General features: G+C 37.1%; 1 protein-coding gene across 13 annotated transcripts in view; it reads right to left on the reverse strand.

Moving 5' to 3' along the window:
• Positions 1–2511: 2511 nt before the first annotated feature.
• Positions 2512–25724, reverse strand: part of LOC101958327 (uncharacterized) — a 31570-nt gene continuing 8357 nt past the window's right edge. For 7 of the 13 annotated variants that reach the window (XM_078028648.1, XM_078028608.1, XM_078028619.1 and 4 more), the window contains 12 exons: positions 23165–23294; positions 16829–19154; positions 15887–15946; positions 12185–12283; positions 11621–11709; positions 10746–10872; positions 9817–9903; positions 8583–8665; positions 7669–7795; positions 6375–6458; positions 5306–5388; positions 2512–5069 (listed from right to left, as the gene is read on the reverse strand). In XM_078028648.1, coding sequence (XP_077884774.1) covers positions 2763–5069; positions 5306–5388; positions 6375–6458; positions 7669–7795; positions 8583–8665; positions 9817–9903; positions 10746–10872; positions 11621–11709; positions 12185–12209 — 3012 coding nt within the window. In that variant the 5' untranslated portion in view covers positions 12210–12283; positions 15887–15946; positions 16829–19154; positions 23165–23294 and the 3' untranslated portion in view covers positions 2512–2762. Of the gene's footprint in view, positions 5070–5305; positions 5389–6374; positions 6459–7668; positions 7796–8582; positions 8666–9816; positions 9904–10745; positions 10873–11620; positions 11710–12184; positions 12336–14035; positions 14633–15886; positions 15947–16828; positions 19155–23164; positions 23295–25724 lie in introns of all 13 variants that reach the window. The other 6 variants (XM_078028564.1, XM_078028598.1, XM_078028567.1 and 3 more) reach the window with 6 other exon arrangements.

The raw sequence follows: 25724 nt of genomic DNA on the forward strand, positions 1-25724 counted from the left end.
AAGCAGAAAACTATAGTGGAAATTAGAAATTTATAATTGAAGTCCTAACCAAATATCATTACACACAATGGGAAGAAGCTCACGGATTTTTTAAAAAAGATCAAGAACATACAAGATGCCTACTCTTCCCACTTCTATTTAATATAATAATGGGAAAAGTCTAGCCAGAACAATTAGCCAAGAAAAATGGAAGACATCCAAATCAGAAAAGTACTAAAAATTGTTTGTGGAAAAGGACAATACTTCATGAAAAAAAAAAAAAAAGAATAAATAAATTCACAAGTTGCAGGATTCAATGTTAATCTAGGAAAATCATTATTATATCTACACTCAAAAATAACAATATGAAAAATTTTCAAATTCTATTTACAAGAGTATAAAAAATGAAAACATATTTCAGAACAAATTTAAACAGGAAAAGATTTAAACACAAAAAACTATGATATTATGAAAAAAATTTAACAGTCCCAAAGGAAAGGGAAAATATTCTTGCTTATGAATTTGGAGATTTTAATTTCATCCCTTCAAACTTCCAATGGCATTGTTCACAGGATTATGAAAAAAACTTTTCTAAATTCATCAGCAACTATAAGCTGAGAAAACAAAGTCAGAAAAGCAAGATTCTTGAACAAGAACAGAAATTCCAAACTTTAAATCATTATTACAAAGGTGCAATAAAAGAAACAGTATGGTACTGGCATAAAAGCTGACACACAGACCAGTGGAACACATGAGAAAGCTCAGAAAACACACATATCGTCAACTAATTTTCAATAAAATTACCAAATATGAAAAAGATACTTTCAAATAAATAGTATTGAGAAAACTGTTTATATATACATAAGCAAAAAAAAAAAAAAAACAGAACTGGACCATTAAAAAAATAAAAGTAAGGATGTGAAACCATAAAACCTCTAGAAGAAAAGCATCCTGATATTTACCTTGGCAGTGAAATTTGGAGTTAACAAGAAAAAGCAGAGGCATCAAAAACAAACAACTAGAACTACAAGAGATTTCACAAACCAAAGCAAAAACACCCATAAATAAAAAGGCAACATATTCAATGGGAGAAAATATTTGTAAAACATGTTTACAAATGAGACAATGGGTTGGTATCTTGAATACTTACGTAATTTTGTAGCAAAAACCAAAATATCCCAATTTTAAACTTAACAAAAAACTCAATGGATATTTTCCCAGAGACAAGACAACTGGCTTGTGAGTATATGAAAAGACACTCCAAATCAGTGAACATTAGGGAAATACAAATCACTTAAGGACAGTTCAGATAAACATCAAAAGATACAATAGCTTAGATGATAGAGGAAAAAGAACATTTCTACACTGTTGCTGGGAACTGAAATTGGTATAGTCATATAAGGTAAGGTGGTTTCTCATAAAATTAAAATACAATTACCAGGCCAGGCACATGCCTGTAATCCCAGCAGCTCAGGAGGCTGAAGCAGGAGGACTTGTGAGTTCAAAGCCAACCTTGGCAAAAGCAAGGCACTAAGCAACTCGCTTAGTGAGACGCTGTCTCTAAGTAAAATAAAAAATAGGGCTGGGGATGTGGCTCGATGGTCAAGTGCCCTCCTCCCCAAAATTCAACTACCATATAATACAACAAATCCACCTCTGGGCTTAAGGAAATAAAATCACTAACTCAAAAGCTGCACTCCTGTTCACTGCAGCAATGCTCGTGGGAGTGAAGTAGGGAAATAATGTCATATCTCCTGAAAGATGAATGGATAAAACATGGTCTTCAATAATTTGCCATAAAGTAGGAATTCCATCATATATCATAACCCAGTTTGACCTTGATGACATTATGCAAGGTGAAAGAAGTTATTGTAAGACAAATACTGTACAATCTCGAAAGTGGAATCTAAAGTTGAACTTAAAACAGAAAATGGAGTACCAATTACCAGATACTGGTTTTATGACAAAAGGAGAGAGAATGGTCAAAGGTAAAAACTTTCATTTGTAAGTACTTGAAAGCTTAATATAAAACATGGTGATTTAAGTTAATACTCATGTAGAGTATACTTGAAATTTAAAACGATAGAAAGTGTTTCTAGAACATAATGAAAAACCATGTGGTGATGGATCTATTAAATCTGTATATTCATCGTGTCACAATTTTTAAGCATATGGCACATCAGGTGGTAGATCTTAAATATAGACAATAGTTTCATTCATATTAAAGATACTTTAAAGCAGAAAACTATAGAGGAAATTAGAAATTTATAATTGAAGTCATAAAAATAAACAAATATTGAAATGCTTGGAATATTCAAAATTTAACTATAGAACCACTCAGAAAGCCATGTTTATAACCATACAAGATTTTAGAACACAGTGAAGCTTATCCCATATTACATACACATGGTTTCTGTTCCATTTAAAACATCATTTCACTCAAGGTTAAATAATACAAATAAACTTTCCAACATTTCTTTCATGAAGCTTTTTCCCACTGTGAGACACAGGTCAACACTGAACCTCTCAAAATGCTGTTTTCACTCTTAAATCAGAACATTTTATTGCGATATCTTGCATATTTAGTAAGACTCAAAGAAATATTACAGGGTTTGCATGTTTCTTATTCTACATAGCTCACGAGTTCTTACATACTGGACTGAGATTATGATGACTCGCCCATGTTCTTAAATTCATGGTATATCCTTTGTGTTTGAAATGAACAACACTTTTATACACTGCTCATATCCATGTTTTCTCAACTATGAATTCAACTGCAATTACTAAGGATCAAGAGGACTTCCAAAAAGATTTTCTGAATTCCTTACATTCAAAGAGTTTTCCTGTTCATTAATGTCAGAAGAACTAATGAATGGATCCTCACATTCCTTATATTCATATGGTTTCTCTCCAGTGTGTTTTCGCAAATGTTTATTAAGGCCTGAATGCTCGGTAAAGGCTTTTCCACAGTACTTACATACATAGGGTTTCTCTCCAGTGTGGATTCGCATGTGAACCCGAAGATAAGAGGACCACAGAAATGACTTTCCACATATTATACATTGAAAGGGCTTCTCACCAGTGTGAGTTCGCATGTGGACCGGAAGGTAAGAAGAACATGTAAATGTTTTTCCACACACTGTACACTGAAAGAGCTTTTCTCCAGTATGAATTTTCAAATGTACATTAAGATACGAGGAAGAAGCAAAGGCTTTCCCACAGTGGTCACATTCGAAGGGTTTCTCCCCCTTATGACTCCTTATGTGTGCAATAAGGCCTGAGGAAGTAGTGAAGGCTTTCCCACATTCCTGGCATGCATATGATTTCTCCCCAGTGTGATTTCGTAGATGTATAGTAAGGCCTGAGCGTGCAGTAAAGTCCTTTCCACAATAATTGCATTTATAGGGTTTTATTCCAGTGTGAATTCGAAAGTGGGTCTCAAGGGATGAAGAATTTCTAAATGATTTTGTGCATACCTTACACTGAAAGGGCTTCTCACTACTGTGAGTTTTTATGTGCACATTAAGTTGAGAAAAGCTAGTGAACGCCTTCCCACATTCCTTACATTCATAGGGTCTCTCCCCAGTATGTGTTCTTAAGTGCTTAGTAAGGCATGAGCGTTCAGGGAAGGTTTTCCCACATTCCTTACATTCATAAGGTTTCTCTCCAGTGTGAGTTCGCATGTGAATGCGAAGGTGGGATGAAGTTGAAAATGCTTTCTCACACATGTTACACTCAAAGGGCTTCTCTCCAGTGTGAGTTCTCAAATGTCCAACAAGAGATGAGGAATGAGCCAAGGCTTTACCACAGTGGTAACATTCAAAGGGCTTCTCTCCTGTATGAATTCTTATATGTTCAACAAGGGCTGAAGATGTACTGAAGGCTTTCCCACATTCCTTGCAATCATATGGCTTCTCCCCATTGTGTGTAAGTACATGCTTAGTGAGGCCTGAGCGTGCAGTGAAGTCTTTCCCACAGTAATTACATTTATAGGGTTTTATTCCAGTGTGAATTCGAAAGTGGGTCTTAAGGCAGGAGGAATTTCTAAAGGTTCTTGCACATACCTTACACTGAAAGGGTTTCTCGCCAGTATGAGTTTTTGTATGTTCAGTAAGTTGAGCAAAGCTGGTGAAGGCTTTCTGACATTCTGTACATCCATAGGGCTTCTCCCCGGTATGGTTTCGTAAGTGTATAGTAAGCCAAGAACGCCCACTGAAGGCTTTCCCACATACTTTACATTCATACGGTTTCTCCCCAGTGTGAGTTCGTATGTGACCCACCAAGTAAGAGGAACGTGTAAATGCTTTCCCACATATGTCACACTCAAAGGGCTTTTCTCCAGTGTGAGTTCTCAAATGTGTAGTAAGATAAGACGAAGAGGCAAAGGCGTTTCCACATTGTTCACACTGAAAGGGTTTCTCTCCTGTGTGACTTCTCATATGTTCAGCAAGGCGTGAGGGTTGAAGGAAGGCTTTCCCACATTCCTTGCACTCATAGGACTTTTCACGAGTGTGTTCTCGTAAATGTACAATTAAGCTTGAGCGCTTGGTGAAGGCTTTCCCACATTCCTTACAATCGTAAGGTTTCTCCACAGTGTGATTTTGCATATGAATACTAAGGTAAAGAGGATGTGTAAAGAATTTTTCACATTTCTTACATTCATAGTATTTTTTTACAGTGGGCATTTCAACACACCCATCGGGGCTTGTGGAATTAGTAGAAGTTTTCCCACACTGTTCCAATTCGTAGATATTTTCTCCATTGTGAATTCTGCTATGTGCCTGAAGATGTGTCTCATTAACAAAGGTTTTCCCACAGTCACTGCATTCAAAGGATTTATCATCAGTAAAGTTTTTCTGGTAAACATCTGGAGTCAAGGTAAAAGGTTTTACACACTGGTTCAACATAGAACATCTTTCTTCAGTAGAGGTGTTGTTGAGCAATGGAAGGAAGTTTTTTCCATAGGTATTACACTCTGAAGTGTTCTCTTTATTAGGAGTACTTGCATATGTCTGAAGGAATGAGTGCTCACTAAAAACTTTTCCAACTTGCTTAGAGTCACAGTGTTCTTCTCCATTGTGGCTTCTTGCCTATTCATAAAAAGATGAATGAAGATTAAAAGATTTTTCAATCTTTGACAAGAATGTGTGCTTGCAGGAACTCTGAAGAACCAAGTATTACACTAAGTTTAGGGCATCTCTCCAGAGAAACTGCGATTGGTAAAGACTACCTAGTTCAAATTATCTCTCATTTGTGCTGACTTCCATCATGGAATTCCCAATCTGCCCTGAACTTGGAAATTAAGAAATATCTCTTTGAATCTTACCAGCTGTATCCCATTTGATGTATCTGACCAAAACACATCCTGCTGAAGTGCTGTCCCTTTGGTTTGAAGGTGCATCTCCCATTCTGCAGTACAAAAGAAAAAGATACAAGGTTTTGAAAGAAAATAATAAATCTCAATTGTATTCATATTAAACATGTTAAAAAATAACGCAAAGATAGGTTTGAGTAGATGACTTGTCTAAAATTTGGCAATCATAAGGATATAGGACCAATATATAGAAATTTATTAACAATTTGTCCTACAAAAATTAAATCTAAAAAAACTAAGGGGCTGGATTTGTGGCTCAGCGGTAGAGCACTTGCCTGGCACGTGCGAGGCCCTGGGTTTGATCCTCAGCTATCGCATGAAAACAACTAAAATAAAGATATTGTGCCCAACTACAACTAATAAATAAATAAGTAGACAAAAATAAAGATAAAAAAAATAGATGTAATGAACAGAATTAAATATCAGAGAAGGAAAGCAGGAAATATGTGCACCCAAAAACGCCATACACTCCCTAGATGTGGTGGCACATACCTGCAATCCCAAGAACTCCAGAAGCTGAGGAAGGATAATTCTAAGTTAGAGGCCTCCCTCAGCAACTTAGAGGGGCTCTAAGCAACTTAGTGAGACTCTGTCTCAAAATAAAAAAGAGGGATATGTAGCTCAGTGGTAAAATCACCTTGGTCTCAATCCCCAGTACAAAGGAAAGGAAAAAAAGGCTGAACAAAGTAAGGGACTAAGGGAGCATGGGAAGTTGAAGATATCCCAGAACTTACAAGTCCAAGAACCTCAGTTTTCAAATTGAAGGTATTTTTTTTAAAGTCTTTTTTTTTTTTTTTTGTAGTTGTAAATCTACAGAATGCCTTTATTTGTTTATTTTTATGTGGTGCTGAGGATCGAACCGAGTGCCTCACGCTTGCTAGGCAAGCTCTCTACCACTGAGCTACAGCCCCAGCCCCTGAAGGTATTTTTTAAGAAGTTTCCTCATACTTCATTTTTTAAGAAGTTTCTTCACACTTCAAAGCTTATAAATGACACAAAATATTTTTTTATCAATACTTACCTTGAAGAATGCCTCGTTCTACTATTGTCAACTGCACTTCTTCCTCCAACCAAGAAATCAGGCTGGGTTTCAACAGCTGACGTCCTATACACAGGGAATGATACATTAATGGATGACACTCATGTGTGATAAACCTTCCCATGATAAGTTAACTTTTTTTTTTTCTTTTTTGGTACCAGGGATTAACTCAGGAGCACTCAACCACTAAGCCACATCCCCAGTTCTATTTTCTGTATTTTATTTAGAGACAGGGTCTCACTGAGTTGGTTAGCACTTCGCTATTGCTGAGGCTGGCTTTGAACTCTCAATCCTCCTGTCTCAAGACTCCTAAACTGCTAGAATAACAGGCTTGTGCCACCATGCCTGGCCAGTAAACTACATTTTTATGAAAAGGATTTCAATTATTTCTAAACAGCTCAAAATAAAACACTCATGCTTTGGGAGTCCTGAAGAGATCAGTTTTGTCTGATCCCTAAAATCCTCATTTGGTCTTCACTCACATAGAAACCACTGAAAAGTGTAATACTCCTAATATCTTAGGCATTAAATAAATATTGTGCTGTTTAACTAACATCAAAAAACCCACCAAGACATTTCTTTCACAAGGATATAATGGAAGCTCAGAAAGGTCCTCATTCTCAAAGAAAAACATTGCAACAGTGGTTCCTAAGTTCAGATTGCTTTTTTTTTTTTAATTCCAGGGGCTGGGGATGTGGCTTAGTGGTAGAACACTTGCCTAGTATGTATGAGGCACTGGGTTCAATTATCAGCATTGCATATAAATAAATTAAATAAAGGTATTATTGTCCATGTAAAACTAAAAATTTTTTTTAAATAATAAAAGTAATAAAATTCCACTCTACATTATTACGTTCAGATTTCATGTTGAAGAATTGTTAAAACATGAGTGACAAAGACAAAATCTCAAAAGGAACTTTTTAAAAAATATTTTTTAGTTGTAGATGATAAATAACTTTATTTATTTTTATGTGGTGCTGAGGATCAAACCCAGTGCCTCACACATGCCAGGCAAAGCACTGTACCATTGAGCCACAACTCCATCCCTAGAAGGTATATTTCTCTAATACAATGATAGTGATGCTATTGATCCTAAAGATATCAGGTTGAGAATAATCATAGTAGATTAAGGGACTGGGTCTCTATTACTTTCCATCATACCACTGTATTATAGCTGATACCACTAATCCTGGAATGTAGTTATTACAAATTGCAAAATATATTACAAAATATATTTCTATTTTTGAGAGGCTACAAAAAATGATGGCAGTCTTACCTACTGTAGACAAGTTCTGGAAGTTCTCCAGCATCACATCTTTATAAAGGTTTCTCTGAGTTGGGTCCAGTGAAGTCCACTCCTCCTGGGTAAAGTCCACAGCCACATCTTCAAAGGTCACTGACTCCTAAAGCACCACACACATGAGGTTTGAGGCAAGTAACATCTCCACCCAATATTCAATGGTGAATGAGAAAGTGACACCAATATTCACATACAATGGTTAGGTCTCCCATATTCTATCCCAGGTTCAGAGGTTCTGAGAAACCTCTCTATTCACACTTATTCACTGTGGATCTACTCCAATCATATGGTTTTTGTACCTCTTACACATGTAGTCTCTCTCCACAAACAGACTAGGAGTTTTCTCATTTTATTTCTCCATTGTAACATACTCCTGAGGCATGCTACAAAGACTCAACAAATCAAGTTACAGAAATTCTTTGAAAAAAGACACTTTTATTTTCCTTACTATCTGTTAGAACACTGAAAAAAATGAAAGTATCTAATAGGCACACGGAAACTTAATATTCACGATTATAAAAAAATACTAAAAAAATTTCAGGTTAATCCCTCACCAATATTAGTGTGTCTTTCTGAGGGAAATTAAACTAAAACCTTAGTCTTCACATAGATCTTTTTCCCTCTGAAAAACTCTGCAGATAGGTCTACCTACAAGGAAATGTGTCTTCCTGGTCAGTCTATTATGTTATTTTGGGGATGTAAACAATAAGTTTGACAGCAAATTTGGATATCCCAATTTCATCATTACCAGAGTTAGTGTTCTAAGGCACTGTGTTCTCTAGTGTGAAATCTGTTTCTCTCAAGTATCTTTCCATATCCTGACATCCAATAATGAGTACTCAATCTTACCTGAATTTGCAAAACAGTAAATACACTTTTATTAAACTTACTAGTTGTATATCACTGGAGGTATGTTCAGTCAAAAAATTCTGCTGAAGTGCTGAATCTTTGGTTTTTAGTTGCATATCCAATTCTGAAATCAAACCAATAATAATAATAATCATCATCATCATCATCATAATTTAGGTTTAAAGAAAGAAATAGCAAGGCTGGGGTTGTGGCTCAGTGGTAAAGTGCTTGCCTCATACATGTGAGGTACTGGGTTTGATCCTCAGCACCACATAAAAATAAATAAAGATATTATGTCTGTCTATATCTAAAAATATATGTATATTAGAAGAAAAAGAAATAGCAAATTAAAGGAGTTAAAAATAAGTCTCTGGAATGAGGCATGCCTATAATTCCAGTGGCTCAAGAGACTGAGGCAAGAGGATACCAAGTTCAAGCCAGCCTCAGCAACTTAGCAAGGCCCTAAACAACTCAGTGAGACCCTTCTCAAAATAAAAACTGGGGATGTGGTGCAGTGTTAAGTGCACTGGGTTAAATCTCTTGTACCAAAAATAAGTCTTGCCAGGCAGGGTGGGGCATGCCTGATCTCAGTCACTAGGGAGGCTGAGGCAGGAAGATCACAAGTTCAATTCAGTGAGACCCTCAGCATCTTAGGATAGTCTCAAAAGTAAAAATAAAAATGAACTGGGAGTATTTGATGTTCAGATCTTCTGTACTTTCTGTCCTGATGTTCTGTGAGCTCATGAAACAACATTTTAAAAATTTTTTTGTATAGACACCATGCCTTTTTATTTTGTTTGTTTATTTTTATGTGGTGCTAAGGATTGAACTCTCACATATGCTAGGTAAGTGCTCTTCTGCCCCTAGGCTATGGCCGCAGCCCACATATTATTATTCTTTAGGGTCATCATTTTGAGGTATGTATTTTGATATTTGATGTTCACATTTTTCTTCCTGGGCTGGGGTTGTGGCTCAGCAGCAGGCGCTTGCCTCACATGTGCAAGACCCTGGGTCCGATGCTCAGCACCACGTAAAAATAAATAAGTGAAATAAAGGTATTGTGTCCAACTACACTAAAAAATAAATATTTAAAAAAATACATACATCAAAATGATGAACCTGAGTAATAATAATATGTTGTTTCATGAGCTCAAAGAACACTGGGACACAAAGTAAAACATTCTGGAGTTAAAGATAACTTCTGAGTTCCCTTGCTATTGTTTCCAAATACAGTGAATCTGCCACTGATCAGGGCTGTTCTCCACAAACACTCACCTTGGAGAACTCCTGTGTGCATGGTCATCAACTCTTCCTCTTCTTCCAAGGAAGATGCAGGGCTGGGTTTGATAAGCGTCTGACATCCTGCACATGGGAAAAGATGCATTCACAAAAGAGATGATAAAATCTTCCCATGATTCAGGTCTATAATTCTCATGAAAGCAGTGAAATTATTTCAAAGCCTTATCCCAAGTTTGGTAACCTCAGACCCCCAAAGTCTTACAATAAAGTAAAACTAGTGACTCATAATTATTATAGTGCATGAGATTTAAGAGGAGGAATTGACAGACACAATGGAAAACTACAGTCTGAGTATGTCAAAGGTGGAAATCAAGACTACATTTCAACAACAGTAAATAATGTTACTGAACCTGGACCTGGACAACATTTTAAGAAGTACCATAGTAGGTTGGGGATACAGTGCAGTGATTAAGCATGTCAACAGCACATGTAAGACCCTGGATTTGGGGCTGGGGATGTGACTCAAGCGGTAGCACGCTCGCCTGGCATGCGTGCGGCCCGGGTTTGATCCTCAGCACCATATACAAACAAAGATGTTGTGTCTGCCAAAAACTAAAAAATAAATATTAAAACTAACACTCTCTCTCTTAAAAAAAAAAAAAAAAAGACCCTGGATTTAACATATAGCATCACACACAGGGGAAAAAAAACCTGCCACAATAGATTAGAATGTATTAGGGGGCTGGGGATGTAGCTCAGTGGTAGGCTGCTTGCCTAGCAGGCCCAAGGCCCTAAATTCAATCCCCAACAATGCAAAGTGAAAAAAAGGGGAGAAAAAAAGTATTAGGGAAGATTGTGTTTGCTAGTTCCCATTCACACAGTTGACATTATGGATCCTACAGCACAATAAATACTTTGCATATACCTATTCCGTATGAGTTTATAAGGAATGATGGGAGTCTTACCTACTGTGGCCAAGTTCTTACAGTTCTTCACTGTCACATCATTATGTGTTTTTCTCTGAGTTGGGTCCTCTAAAGTCAACTCCTCCTGGGTGAATTCCACAGCCACATCCTCAATGCTCACTGAATCCTAAATAATCACACACATTATGTCCTAAGTCAAGTAATATCTTCACCAATTTTCACAGGAGAATAAGGATAGTGGAACCAATGCCTATGCAGAGAGGTGAACTCCTTCACTGCCTACCCTTAGTCCATTCAATGGCCCTCAGGACTATTCTCTGTATCCACAGTCACTCCACCCATATGGCTGTAATGGCACTTCTCAAACATGTTATCTCACCACAAGGCAAAGCCATTTATATTTTTTCCTCTTTTATTCCTGAGCACACAGCACACATTTGATAAAATGATAAATGAATAAAAGTATTCAAGAAAAAGACATTTTTATCTTCCTTATCTTTCAGAAGACAGCAAATTGAGAAATATGCATTTGGAACCACGGGAATCAAGATTACTTACTAATTACTAGAATATTGCAATGATTTTCAAGGTAATCTTTCACCTATGTGAAAAGCTTCATTCCCTGGAAAACTTCAACCAGGGACTCAGTCCTTGTATGAGGCTTTATTTCCCTTAAGAAATAATGTGAGCAGAAAGATAAGTTAAGTAGAAGAAAGTAAAAAGAACAAGGGAAAGGAGAAGAATGGAAGGGAAAATATTGGGGACTGAATCACAGGAAATTATGTTCCATGCTTGTACAATTATGTCAAAATGAATCCTAATGTTATACTGTAAACCAGTAAGTGTAAGTAAACATACATGTAGTTGGTGGAAGCAGCCATGTCAGTTTATAAAATGAAAAACATTCATGATACCTGATCATTTCTCAGGCAATCAGCCACTGGACTTTCTTCCTCTGTCTCATCTTCATGACTATACACTGGGTCCACAGGTAGTAGACCTCCTGAAAAATAAGATAATCCAGATCTGACCAGAAGCCCACATTTACATGATGATATCATTCCATACTAATTCAAAATTCCCATACAATTGAACACACTCAGGAAAATTCACAAACACAATCTCTAGGAACATACAATGCCACAGCAATTCTGTATCACTTACACTCAGAAAAAAGGACAGTAAGCCATGCGCTCTTCAAGAAAAGAATCCTGGTCTCACTTCACAAGTTTCTTAACTTGAGCTCTCAGAAATGTGACTCTTCATTTCCCCATAGCAACTTTAGTCATAAACAAGATTATGTAATATCTCTTCCCTCAACACACATACCAGGAGGCTGACATAAAACAGCCCTCTCTTGCCCTCTTTAGGACCTCATGAAAAACTAGCAGCATGACTGTTCTGTCCCAGACCTCTGGCTTTGTATTGGGCAGGGGGTACCTAAAGCAGATTCTCTGAAAAACAGCAACAGGACTTACCATGGGACAAATTGGTAACATCCATGTTAGTCTGATCCTGAAATATTCGTGATCACTCTCTTCAGGGATTCCAAGGACACGTCAAGGTAACTTATGAATCTAAGTGAATAGTGGCAATACTTACTCCTCTTTAAATAGGGTTATTGGATTCCTGTTGATATCATTAATCAACAAATAATACTTAGTAGTTATCAAACATTATACATTCTCTCTCCTAATGACAGATCTCAATCTATCTAAAAATTGTATACCATATAACAAGATTAGTAACAACAACTGCCATTTACTGAGTAACCCCATTTTCAGTAAGTTACACAAGTTTTTTTTAAGAAAATATTTATTTTTATGTGGTGCTGAAGATCGAACCCAGGGCCTCACACGTGCTAGGCGAGTGCTCTATCACTGAGGCACAATCCCAGCCCACAAGCAGCTTTTATGTACATGCATATATGCTAAATTATATATAGCTATTATTACTTTATTATTCAATTATTTCTAACAATCTCTCCCAGGAGATTATCATAATCACTAACGATGAAAGCACCTAGATTCAGAAAACACAAATAACTGTTCTAATATCAAGTAGTGAGGAAATGGTTAACCAGGACTTTGAAGTCGTTAACTGTGCCCCTAAAATCTAATCCTCTGTGGTTATCATTATATTCTAAATTACAACCATATAAAGGATTCTGGAAACTGGTCCCTGATGTGTTTGTTAGCCTTTCATTGCTGTGCCCAGAATACCCTACATAAACAACTTAGAGGAAGAAAGGTTTACTTTGGCTCAAGGTTTTAGAGGTTTCAGTACAGAGAGGTAGCTCCATTACTTTGAGTAGAACATCATGGCAGAACATGGGAATGCAAAGGAAAACTACTGAGCTTATGGCAGCCAGGAAGAAGTGGAGTAAGAGGGAGGGCAGATCAGAGTATAATCCTCAAGGACACAATGCTAGTAACCAACTTCCTTCAACAATGCCCAACCTGCCTAGTTTCCACTTCTTAGTGGTCTGTTCAAACTATTAATCCATTAAATGGATTAATCTACTGATGAAATCAGAGCCTTCATGATCTAATAACTTCCAAAGTCCACCCCTGAACAGAATACATTTCAACTATTGCTTAGCCTCAGCAGAGTCTCAAACACTATGTTCTGACCTCTGCTTGGTGCTCAAGGCAGAGTAAAGAAAATATCTGGGGCTAGGATTTTGGCTAGCGGTAGAACGCTCGCCTAGCATGGGCGGGACCCGGGTTCGATCCTCAGCACCACATAAAAAAATAAAAAGACATTGTGTTGTGTTCATCTACATCAAATAAATAAATAAATAAATAAAATCTGCAAGGACAGCACCAAATTGAAGTTTGCCAAACTCCTGATAATTTGGTGGGTCTTATGAAAGAACCTTATAGCATTACCAAAAGGTCTGTTTTTTTAATAGTTCTGCTTCTATTTTTCTTATTCCTTCATATAACCTCTTTCATATTAAAATAAATAAATAAAAATTAAAAATGCAATAAAGAACATCAACAGACTAATGGGACAGAATAAAGAACCCATGATCTCAAAGACAGGGCATTAGAAAAATGTAGGGTCAAAGGAGAAAGTAAAAAAAAAACCTTATGGTATTTATGGAAATGTAACAAAACAGCAAATTCTGATATACAGTACTTCAACAGGAGAGAGAAACAATGAGGTAGAAACAATACTGGGCTAACAAAGAACTTTTCTAGCATACATTAGCCCTCAGAAATGAAAGAGATGCCTTTACAACTGAATCCAATGATACAAAACAATCACAGAACAAATTTGGCAATCTAACAGCAATGAACAAATTTCTAGATAATAAAACCTACCAAAATTGAGGGGCTGGGGCTGTAGCTCAGTCCCCCAGCACTTGCCTAGCATGTGTGAAGCACTGGGTTCAATTCTTTGCACCACATAAAAATAAAAACAAAACAAAATAAAGGCATGTTGTTAATCTACAACTACAAAAAATTTAAAAAAAAAAAGATTAAATGAAGAGGGCTGGATGTGGTGGTGGACGCCTATAATCCTGGTAACTAGGGAGATTGAGATAGGAGAATGGTGAGTTCAAAGCCAGCCTCAGCAACTTATCGAGGCCCTAAGCAACTCAGTGAGACCCTATCTTTAAATAAAATACAAAATAGGGCTGGGGATAGGGCTCAGTAGTTGAGCCCCCGTGGGTTCAATCCCCAGTAACAAAAAAGAAAGAAAAAGATTAAATGAAGAAGAAATAAAATACAAGTGGTTAAGCAATGAGACTGAATCACTAATCAAAAATCTAACATCCAGGGGCCACAGTGTAGCTAGAAATAGAACATTTGGGGCTGGGGTTGTGGCTCACCGGTAGAGCACTCGCCTAGCACGGGTAGGACCTGGGTTCGATCCTCAGCACCACATAAAAATACAATGTACTGTGTTGTGTCCATCTACACCAAAAAATAAAAAAGAAATAGAACATTTGCCTAGTATGCCAGGGCCAGGGCTCCATCCCCAGCACAACCAAAATAAAAATAATAATTATTATTACCATTGTCATTTTTAACACTGTGACAATGATGATGATAATAATAATTAATTTACCAGCAAGGAACAGCCCAGATTCAGTGTCTTACAGTGCATTCTACATACAAAATGTCTAAATAACTAATAGGAATCCTTTTTGCACCCTTTAAAATACTGAAGAGCAATAACTCCAAATTCATTTTTATGAGGACAGCATTACTGTTATCAAAGTCAGATAAGGACAACATGAAAAAATAAAATTACAGACAAATATTTATGATTAATGCAGGTATAAAATTTTTCACCAAAATACTAAAACACAGCACATGGAATCATTCACAAAGAGGAAGTAAAATTTATCCCTGGGATAAATCTCAAATGCCCAAAACAACCTAAGGAATTTTGGGGGAGGGGGTAAGGGTTGGGGGGGGTGAAGCCAGAGCCACACTAAATTAATTTGAAAAATCTACCACAAAGCTATAGGAAACAAAATTGCATACAGTGAAATAAAATTATACCCACAGGATAATGAAACAAAACACAGTACCCAAAAGCAAATCTATACATTTAACATCAATTAATCTGCAGGCTATATATAGGATAAGGAGTTCAATTTCAAAATGAGTTAGTATGGCCATTTTGAAAAACAGTACAAAGGCTTCTCAACAAATTAAAAATAAAGCTAGGTATGGTGGCACTAACCTATAATCCCAGCAACTCACAGGAGGATTACAAGAACAAGTCAGCCTCAGCAACTTATCGAGACCCTTAGCAACTTAGTGAGATCCTGTCTTTAAAAAAAAAGGCTGGGGTGGCCGGGGTTGTGGTTCAGAGATAGAGTACTTGCCTAGCATGCGTGAGGCACTAGGGTTCAATCCTCAGCACCACATAAAAATAAAATAAATATATTGTTTGTGTCCACCTATAACTAAAAAATAAATATTAAAAAAAAAAAAGACTGGGGATGTGGCTCAATCATTGGTACCAAAATGAAAATAAAACTGCCATTTAATATAGCAATCCCTCTACTGGGTATATTTCCAAAGAATATGAAATCAGAACAACCTCAGACATCTTGCATTCCCATTCATCCAACACTACTAACAATAGCTATTTCAACAATTCAAGTGTCCGAAAAAGAATGAATAGATAAAAGAAAATGTAATATATATACTCACTGTAGAATATTATTCAGCTTTAAAAAAGGAAATCTTTCCTTGGTGACAACATGGATAAACCTAGAGGACATCATGGCAAGTGAAATGAGCCAGAAGCAGAAAGAAAAATATCAAATGACCTCATTATAAATGGGATTAAAAAAAATTGAACTCAGAAACAGTAAAACGGTGGTTATCAGAGACTTGGAGGGAAAGAATTTGGAAAGGATACAAAATTTATTAAATAAGAGGGTTAAGTTCAAGAGACTTATTTTATATCACAGTGACTACAATGAATAGCAATATACTAGATACTGGAAAGTTGCTAAGAATACATTTTTACATGCACTAACTATACGCACACACACAAAGTATGTGCAATTACATACATTAAACAGCCAGTTCACAACACAAAAAGACATAAAATGTTCTATATGAAAAATACATGTTTTTAATTGTGAATCATAACAAAACTGAAACTAGAAAAATAAATAAATAAATTTTAAAAATAAGGACAAAACATGTCTGATTTCCCCTTGCAGTAACAAAGGAGCAATATCAAATAAGACTTTAATTGACTCTTATGTATATACCAGGCAATGAGGCCCTACTGAGAAGGCCCCTTATCAGAAGGTCTACGTGGAATACATAATGTGGTCTCACTGGTGTTTTGATTATCCACAGTTTACAATCAGGAGGGCAAGAAGGGAAACACCTAGTGGTCTGCACCTCATAGTCTGGACTAGATAATCACAAATCTTGCCCAAACCTATTTTTATACATTTTTATCTTGCCCCTATCACATTAAAGGCAAGAGGTCAGATCAAGGTTGTATATTCTCTGGGTCCTGATTAGCAACAGAGTCTCACAGAAGTCATGGTATTGTTTATTTGATATGGAATCTATTTAAATATAAACTTTCATGTGAAAAAAACAAAACTAACCAGGTACAGTAGTACTCACCTGTAATCCCAGCAGTTCAGGATGCTGAGGCAGAAGGATAGCAAATTCAAAGCCAGCCTCAGCAATTTAGTGAGGCCCTAAGCAACTTAGCAAGATCCTACCTCAAAATAAAAAAAAAAAAAAAGGGTTAGGGTTATGGCTTAGTGATTGAGCACCCCTGGGTTCAATCCCAAGCACACCACCACCCCCACATACAAAAAAAAATTAAAAAATGAAAATAAAACTAAAAGCCCTTAGGCAGATCAAGAATGTGTATTCTCCAGGTACTTGCTCTTATGCGGCAGAGTTAAGATCAACAATTTATAAAAACAGCTCTGGACAAGATAAACAAACGCAGGAGATAATTCATTTTAGTCTAATTTAAAAGGAATTGTTTGTGGAGACCACTGTGTTTGTCAATTAGACTAATTATACAGGACCCACCAGGAACATGAAAGTTCCAATCAAATTATTTTCTAAAATCCTAGCAACTATAAATTATTTTGAAAAGTAAACTAGTTATTACCAGTAATGTCTGTAATCCCAAAAAGGCTATTGTTGTTAACATCTAGTATTGTGGCCTCAATAATAAAAAGGCATGTGATTCTTACTTTCTACCTGTGAGATAAAAGATCCCAAATGATAAAAAGATTTGTTTTGTTTCCTGACATCATCTTAAGCAATGTGTTGCTCAGCACTGTTGAGAGCCACAGCCAAAGGGGCCCCAGCAAACTTCCAGCTGCCGGCTGATGATTGGCTCACAGCGGCCCCAGCAACATCTAGCTGATTGGCTCCTCTGCGGTGATGTTCATTGGACTGTTTCCCTGCCCTTCAGACTGCCAGCTGATGATTGGCTCACAGCAGCCCCAGCAACATCTAGCTGATGGGCTCCTCCACGGAGCTGCTCATTGGGGGACTTCTTTGGCTCTGCCCACACAACCCAGCCAATCGGCCTCAAGAGGAGGAGGCTTGTGTGGGTAAGAGGCTTGTGGAAGCCGGTGGTGGCAGTTGGGCTCTGAGGATTTTTTCCTGAGGAGCTGTTTTGCTTGGCGTTTGTAGTTCTAAAAATAAAGTTAGTTTCTTTTGACAAGTGGCTCCTGAATTGTGCCCAGCCAGACTGAGGCATTTGGTGGAGCGACTGAGGGTAAGTAAACTGCTCGCCCCTGAGGGCAGGGCGAGAGGATGGGTAGCCATTCTAAGTTTCCTCTTTTGTTTTGCTTCATTTTTGTTTTAAGTTGCCTGTCCCTGGAAATGAGTGAGACAGAAGAAAAGCCACTCACATCTGAGGAAAAACTATTTGCGTCTGAGGAACAGATAGGGAGAAAGGACGGATACACATTTCAGGAGGATAGAAAGGCTGATATAATGAATTATTGTTCCAACTTTATTTCATTCTGTCTCGGTTTTGTTTGCTGTTATCTTGCTGGGTTGTATTATAGTAGAAATACGGGATCAGCAATTAGTAAAAAACAAACCGAAAGACTGTTAAGTAAATTGTTAAAGGAAGGAGGCATCTCAGTAAAATCAAGAACAGTCAGGGCATACGTTGATACAATACAAAAATATAGCCCATGGCTTTTTAAGGAGGAGTTGTTAAATATATCACAGTGGGACCATCATGGTGAAGATTTAAAAAGAATAGAAAAGAACAACCCAGGGACTCTGCCAGTTGGCACATTGACATTGTGGGCGTTGGTATCTGGTTTGCTTAGTCCAAAGCCTTCAGTTCAGACAAAGGTAGAGGAAGGAGAAGACATATTGATTCAAGTAAAAGAGAAGGTCTCTCAAGTTAGTCAGAAAGAGGAAAAGATTCAAGTAAAAGAGAAGGTCTTTCGAACTAGTGAGACAGAGGAAGGAAGTATAGAGCAGAAAAAGCCATCGGGGGGAAAAGTTACAACAGGAGACTGCTAATAACACCTTTCTATCAGAGAGCGAAAGTGTCCAACCAACAGCACCACCTCTACCAGAGGGCATAAGTGTCCAATCAACAGCACCACCTCCATATGTTAGGAGACCCCCAACCCCCGCAGTTGATAGTTGGGATCCTGAGACAGGATCTCAAGTATGCCCTGTATTTGAGGTAGGAGGGCAGCGAATTTACCAGGGTTTAAATTTCAAAACAGTAAAGGAGCTAAAAGAGGCTATAACAACCTATGGTCCTCAAGCACCCTTCACTGTAAGCTTGGTCGAATCCATTACCAACTTAAACATGACACCAGCAGATTGGGCTAATGTTTGTAAAGCTGTGCTAAATGGAGGACAATACCTGTTATGGAAGGTTGCCAATGAGGAATTTTGCAAGGAGACGGCTAGGCAAAATGCAGCAGCTGGTTATCCTCAGAGAAATCTAGATATGTTGTTAGGAAAGGGATCTTATGAGGATCGGCAGCAACAAATTGCATATGATCCTGGTGTATATTTACAAATTGCTGTAGATGCAGTTAAGGCATGGAAGACTTTACAAGGACATGGAGGTTTACAAGGTCAATTATCTAAGATAATACAAGGAGTTAATGAACCTTATGCTGAATTTGTAGATAGGCTTATTCAAACAGCTACCAGAGTTTTTGGGAATACAGAACAAGCAATGCCATTAATAAAACAACTGGCTTATGACCAAGCGAATCGTTGGTGCAGAGATATCATTAGACCATGGAAACAGGAAGATTTAAACACATATATTAAATTATGTAGAGACATTAATGAACAAGAGCAAGTAATGGCAGCTGCAGTAAAACAGACTTTAGATGCCAGAGACATTAATGAACAAGGGCAAATTGTGGCAGCTGCAGTAAAACAGGCTTTATATGCCAGGCCAAGAACATGCTACAATTGTCAACAAACAGGACATTTTAAAAGGAATTGCCCCATAGGAGGAGGGTTTAACAAAACTAGGTATCAAAGGAGTAGAATACCGGGTATTTGTCCACGATGCCGTACAGGGAGACATTGGGCTAATGAATGCCGTTCTCAAACCACCATAGAGGGTACTCCATTATCAAAAAACGAACAAGGACAAGGTGTTTATCCACAATATCCTGGACAAAGGCATCAGGCTCCGTTGCTAAAAAATGGACAGGGGGCCCTAATGCTCCGGGGCCCCAAACCACAAATATACGGAGCACTGGAGGAACCCAGCAACCCCATCAGGGTAGTGCCCAGGACATCAGATCCCTCATCAGACAAACCAGAGGGAGAGCGCAGGGTTGGACATCTGCGCCTCCGCCAGATCAGTACTAACTCCAGAGATAGGAGTTCAAATCATTCCCACAAACTGTTACATTTTTAGTACCCAAACAATCAGCTCAAAAGGTAGAGCTTAGTGTAGTATTACAAGCTTTTGTGATGTTTAAAGATTCTGTAATTAATTTACTTTCTGATAGTCAGTATATAGTTAATGCTATAGTATCCCTTGAAGATGCTGGTAGGAATTCCCCTTCCTCTACTGTTTTCTCTTTGTTTTCCACTATACAAAGTCTAATCTGGGACAGAAAAGATCCATTCTTTATAGGACATATCAGGGCACATACAGGATTGCCTGGAGCCCTTAGTTTGGGCAATGATTTAGCAGATAAAACTACACATGACATACCTATTTTCTCTACACTAGAAGCTATAAATTTTCATAAAAGGTTCCATGTCAATGCTAATACTTTACAAAAGCGTTTTAAAATAACTAAGGAACAAGCTAGACAAATAATAAAACAATGTCAAAATTGTGTGACCTTTTTACCACAAGTTAATCTTGGAGTCAATCCTAGAGGATTGATATCTAACCATATTTGGCAGATAGACGTCACACACTTGCCAGAATTTGGAAAATTAAAATATTTGCATGTTACAGTTGATACTTCTTCTGGATTTTTGATGGGCTCCCTTCATGCTGGAGAAAAAATTAAAGATGTTATAGCTCATTGCTTACAAAATTTTGCCACTGTGGGCATTCCAAAACAGTTAAAAACAGATAATGCCCCTGGTTATACTTCTACCTCTTTTAAACAATTTTGCTCATCATTTGGCATTACTCATATAACAGGAATCCCATACAATCCACCGGGACAAGGCATAGTTGAAAGAGCTCATCAAACTATTAAAATGTACTTATTAAAGCAAAAAGACGGAATTGGGAAGGGGTATATATTCCCCAAAGATAAACTTAAAATAACCCTTTTTACTCTAAACTTTTTAAATTTGGATTCATCAGGACTTAGTGCTGCAGAAAGGCATATGTGTCCAAAAAATGTACATAAGCCCAAGGTACTTTGGAAAGATATTCTAACAGGACAATGGAAAGGTCCTGACCCAGTAATTGTCTGGAGTTGGGGGTCTGTTTGTGTGTTTCCACAGGAAGAACAGCAGCCGATTTGGATTCCAGAGAGATTAACCAAGGTCCTGACCCAGTGGTTGTCTGGAGTCGGGGGCCTGTTTGTATGTTTCCACAGGAAGAACAGCAGCCGATTTGGATTCCAGAGAGATTAACTAAAATCCTGACCTAGTAATTGTCTGGAGTCAGGGGTCTGTTTGTGTGTTTCCACAGGAAGAACAGCAGCCGATTTGGATTCCAGAGATATTAACTAAAACGATTTCTACAGACCAAAAAGAAGATGATTTGGCTCAAATCCATAACAGCTGATATCCAAAACTCCAATTTGACTATCCTTACATCTGCGACAGAACCAGGATGCTTTTTTCAATATCTATTTTATTATTGCCCTTTCCCATATCATGAAGTTCTATTTTGTTTTTTGAGCTCATACAGACCTAGGTTAATGTTTTGCTGATCAGTTCTATTTTTTTTTTTTTGACTATAGAGTTTTTAAACATTGCAATGGAGATTTCACCTGTAAAAAGTTATAAGGCCTTTACTATTATGTTATGTGTTGTATGTATTATATTATGTGTGCACCCTTGTGTTTTGTGTTATATGTTTGAATGTACGTATGTCCATATATCATATATGATGAGCGCTCATGAAAAAATGGATCCAAATTTTTTTTTATTCACGTAATTTAAATGGTTTAATTTAAATTGGGTAAATAACTGTTAAGAATTGTTTTAATATGTAAACAAAAAAGGAGGTTAACAGATCTGTTTGTTTACTTTCACCTTTCCTTTTCATTATATTTAATAATTTTCTTCAAGATAATGTAAATTGTTAAGAAAATTGTTTTCTTTTAGTGCCTTCTGGAATGTTACACAATTTTTTCTTTAGCCATTATTGCCAGAATTCCTATCTTCATCCCAGTGCCGGTGAAGATAATGTAAATTGTTAAGAAAATTGTTTTCTTTTAGTGCTTTCTGGAATGTTACACAATTTTTTTCTTTAGCCATTATTGCCAGAATTCCTATCTTCATCCCAGTGCCGGTGAAGATAAAACTAATCTACAGCTTCTGCAATAGCCATCACTGAACTGCTTGCAGAACTTGCCTAGACTATGTGTCACTTGTATGCATTGTGAACTCACTTGTATGCATTGTGAACTATCTGTTGGTGCAGCGACTTGTGGTAGTGTTGGGGTATTTTTGCTGATGATGTCATCGGTGGTACAATTTTTCCAACAAGAGCTTATTATTGGGACGCAGCTCTTCTACTCTAAAAGGACTTTTGATAAGTCCTGGGGTACAGCACTCTAGCACCAAGATGAATTCAAGTTTTGCCAGTTTCCTGGATCTTTGTCCTTTATTAGGGACAGTTGATAAAGGATGAAAAACAGCAATATTCTTCTAAGTTCAATTATGCATGACATTCAACAGTGCCATTCATATGGTCCATGAACTTCCAGTGCTATTCTCTCAATTAATCTTAAGGGGTTCTTAAAGCATCCAAAGATACAGAAAAGAGGTAACTTCTTCCAGTATTGTATTGTCTAGCAAGGGACTAAAAAGAGGGAAAACACTTTCTCCTTTAAGTGAAACATCAGATCTAGATTTGGTTCCAGATGTCTAGAAAGACTACAATAGCAATGACAACTGTTGTGGGTACTGATGACCCAGAGCATAATGCACAGTGGGGGGTTACAGATAATGACCAGCTCTGGATCTCTGAGATCTTTTATTTCCAGGGAGCCCAGCAGATAACCAGTCTTTGCTTATCTTAATGATATGTGGCAACTCCTTATAACAAAGCCTAAGGGCAACTAGATTATCATATATGATCCAGAAACTACAGAGGCATTAGAAGAGGTTACTAAAGCCTCTAAAGTAAAAAAAGTCTCTGATTATTTTAATTTATGATTATAACTTATTAAGTGAGGAATATGTTCCTACCAGAAGCAAAAAAGGATTAAAAGATATTATATATTAATGTGACAACTGAATGTTATTCTGGAGGAAGACATTATCAACATTATATCATACCTGTGGTCCTGGAGAAAGAGGGCTACAATGGAGGTATTATCTCCAGAGACTGTGTATGATAAGAAAGGTGTTGAGGTACCTCAGGACAGCCTTCCAAGGTCTGACCAGACAGCACACCACATCTGGGAAGCTGTTAAACAGGAAATGAATGGAATATTAATCAAGGTATAAAAAAAAACAAAATACTTACCAACTATTATTGCACAGAATCAGTAATCTTAGTATTATTGAAAGTTGACTATAGGAAGCTTTATGAATATAATCACAGCATTTAAGACTTCAGTACTTGATTATCAGTACCATTTACTTACTCATTTATTTCCAGATTTAAGAATAGGCAATGATGACTGATCAAAAGGAGAAACAGTGGAGAAAGGTTTTATAATATTTTATCCTTGAAGACCATATATTAATTGATTTTGGGTCATATGAACTATCTTAATTAAGGTCCAGGGAGTTTCATGTGTTAAGCCAAACATAACTGACAGGAATATACTTTAATTTGCTATATATTGAGCATACATAGGGATGTTTTAAGGCAAAAAATAATGTTACTGTAAGAAAACAAGAAAAATAAGATCAAGTGTTGGGGAATGTACAGTGGTTGTCTAGCATGTGTTAAGGTCCTGTGTTCAATCCCATCTTGGGAAAGGAAAAAAAAAAAAAAAAGACAAAACAAAAAGAAATGTAGTCAACCCTACAGTTAAAAGTGAAAGAATACCAATTTTTCCTCCATGTTGTATAAGGTACATGTGTAGGGCTATAAAAGAACAATGTTTAAATTTAGGAAGATATCCAGGTATGACTATTGAGTGCCAATTTTCTTGTGTGTGTGGTACTTAGCATTAAACCCAGATCCTTGTGCATGCTAGGCAGATTATGCATGAGCAAAACCCAAATAATGCCCTTTATGTAAACTTGGTATTTAATGAGACCAAATTATGAAACTTCTTTTAAATTAATCTGCCATAAATTTATTTCATATTACTTACACTAAAATATCTTAATGCATAGTACAGCATGATGGCATGTGCCTGCAGTACCAACTACTCAAGAGGCTAAGACACAAATAATCACTTGAGCCCAAATGTTCTAGACTAGTCTGGGCAGCATAGAGAGAATCTGTCTCAAAAAATAAATCAATTACATATTCTAGAATGTATATAATCTGCCTAATTCCCTTGTATTTCTCTCATGATACCTATGGATTGGATATTTAATCACTAATCTACAGCTACCATTATCTTTGCTCAATCTGGCATTTACATAATATAATGTTCTTTTGCTATCCCCCTTGGGCTCAAATTGGCCTAAAATGATTCTTTATCCCCATTTTTTAAAAAATTTTAGGCATTAGCTACCTTAAGCCTAGGTATTTTGTCTCTGGCTGTTAAAGAGGAAGAATGGTGACTGCAGGTGCCAGGAACCTCTTGTCCCCCTCTCCCTAGGATGACCCTTGTCCATAAGATAATTGTTTCCCTTCTTCTTTTACCCTCATGCACAAAATCTTGTTTTCTCTCCATTGTTAATATCTTTTCCCTTTGTCTAACATATCTCACAAACTCCTGATGACCTGAGCAGTTAAATCAGTCTCCCTCTCTGGAGGGTCATTATCAGTTTTAGAGGGTCTGCGGACCACACCTAGAGGTCAGTTAAGAGAGCAATACTGGCCTAAATTTCTTAATTTTTTTTAATAATTTACAGCAATAGACCTATTATCTCACATGATTTCAGAAACATCTTCAAGTAGAGAGAGATCCAAGTGCTCTCATTTTTTTTTTTTTTTTTAATTTTTATAGTGAGTCACCAACCTGGTCACCATGTATGCGATCTGCCATAACCCATGGGTGGGAGCGTAAAGAGCAACATCAACAATGGATATACCAGAGAATTATTTATTGCCATAGGAACTAAGATTCTTCCTTACCAGAATAAAGTTCCAGATGTGGCTCTGTTTTTCTACTGGTTATACTTCTGCTAGAACCCACCTGCACACTCAAATGCTTTACCCACAACCATGGCACTCACAGCCTTCTTTCTCATCAAAAAACTCTTTTCACTGCCATGTTCATGCCATCAAGTGGTTTTATCATACACTGTCACTCATAGTTTATCTGAATGAAAGGTAGAATGGCTTATTGAACATTCACTTACAGGGCCAAATGGAAGAGACTACTCTAACAGAAGGGATTCCATCTCACAGAATAGGTTATATGCTTTGAATCAAGAGTTTTACATGGTACTGTTTCCCACAGACAAAATGCCCTGGACCAAGAATTGATGGTAAAAGTGGAATTGTTCCTTAAACTATTTTTGCTTCCAATCCCAGCAATTTACAAATGCTTCAGGTCTGAAGATCTTAGTTAGGAATGCTTCCCAAGGAAACACAATTACATCTTAGTACACTGGAGGTTGAGATTGACACCTGGCCATTTTGGGCTTCATATGGCAATAAACCAAGAAACAAACAAGTTTAAAAATGGATAATGGGTGGGGGGAGTAATCTATTGGCAGAATTAATTAATCTCAAATACCAAAGGGAAAATGTAGCACTACCACA

Source organism: Ictidomys tridecemlineatus, chromosome 2, assembly GCF_052094955.1.
Source record: "Ictidomys tridecemlineatus isolate mIctTri1 chromosome 2, mIctTri1.hap1, whole genome shotgun sequence".
NCBI classification, from domain to species: domain Eukaryota; kingdom Metazoa; phylum Chordata; class Mammalia; order Rodentia; family Sciuridae; genus Ictidomys; species Ictidomys tridecemlineatus.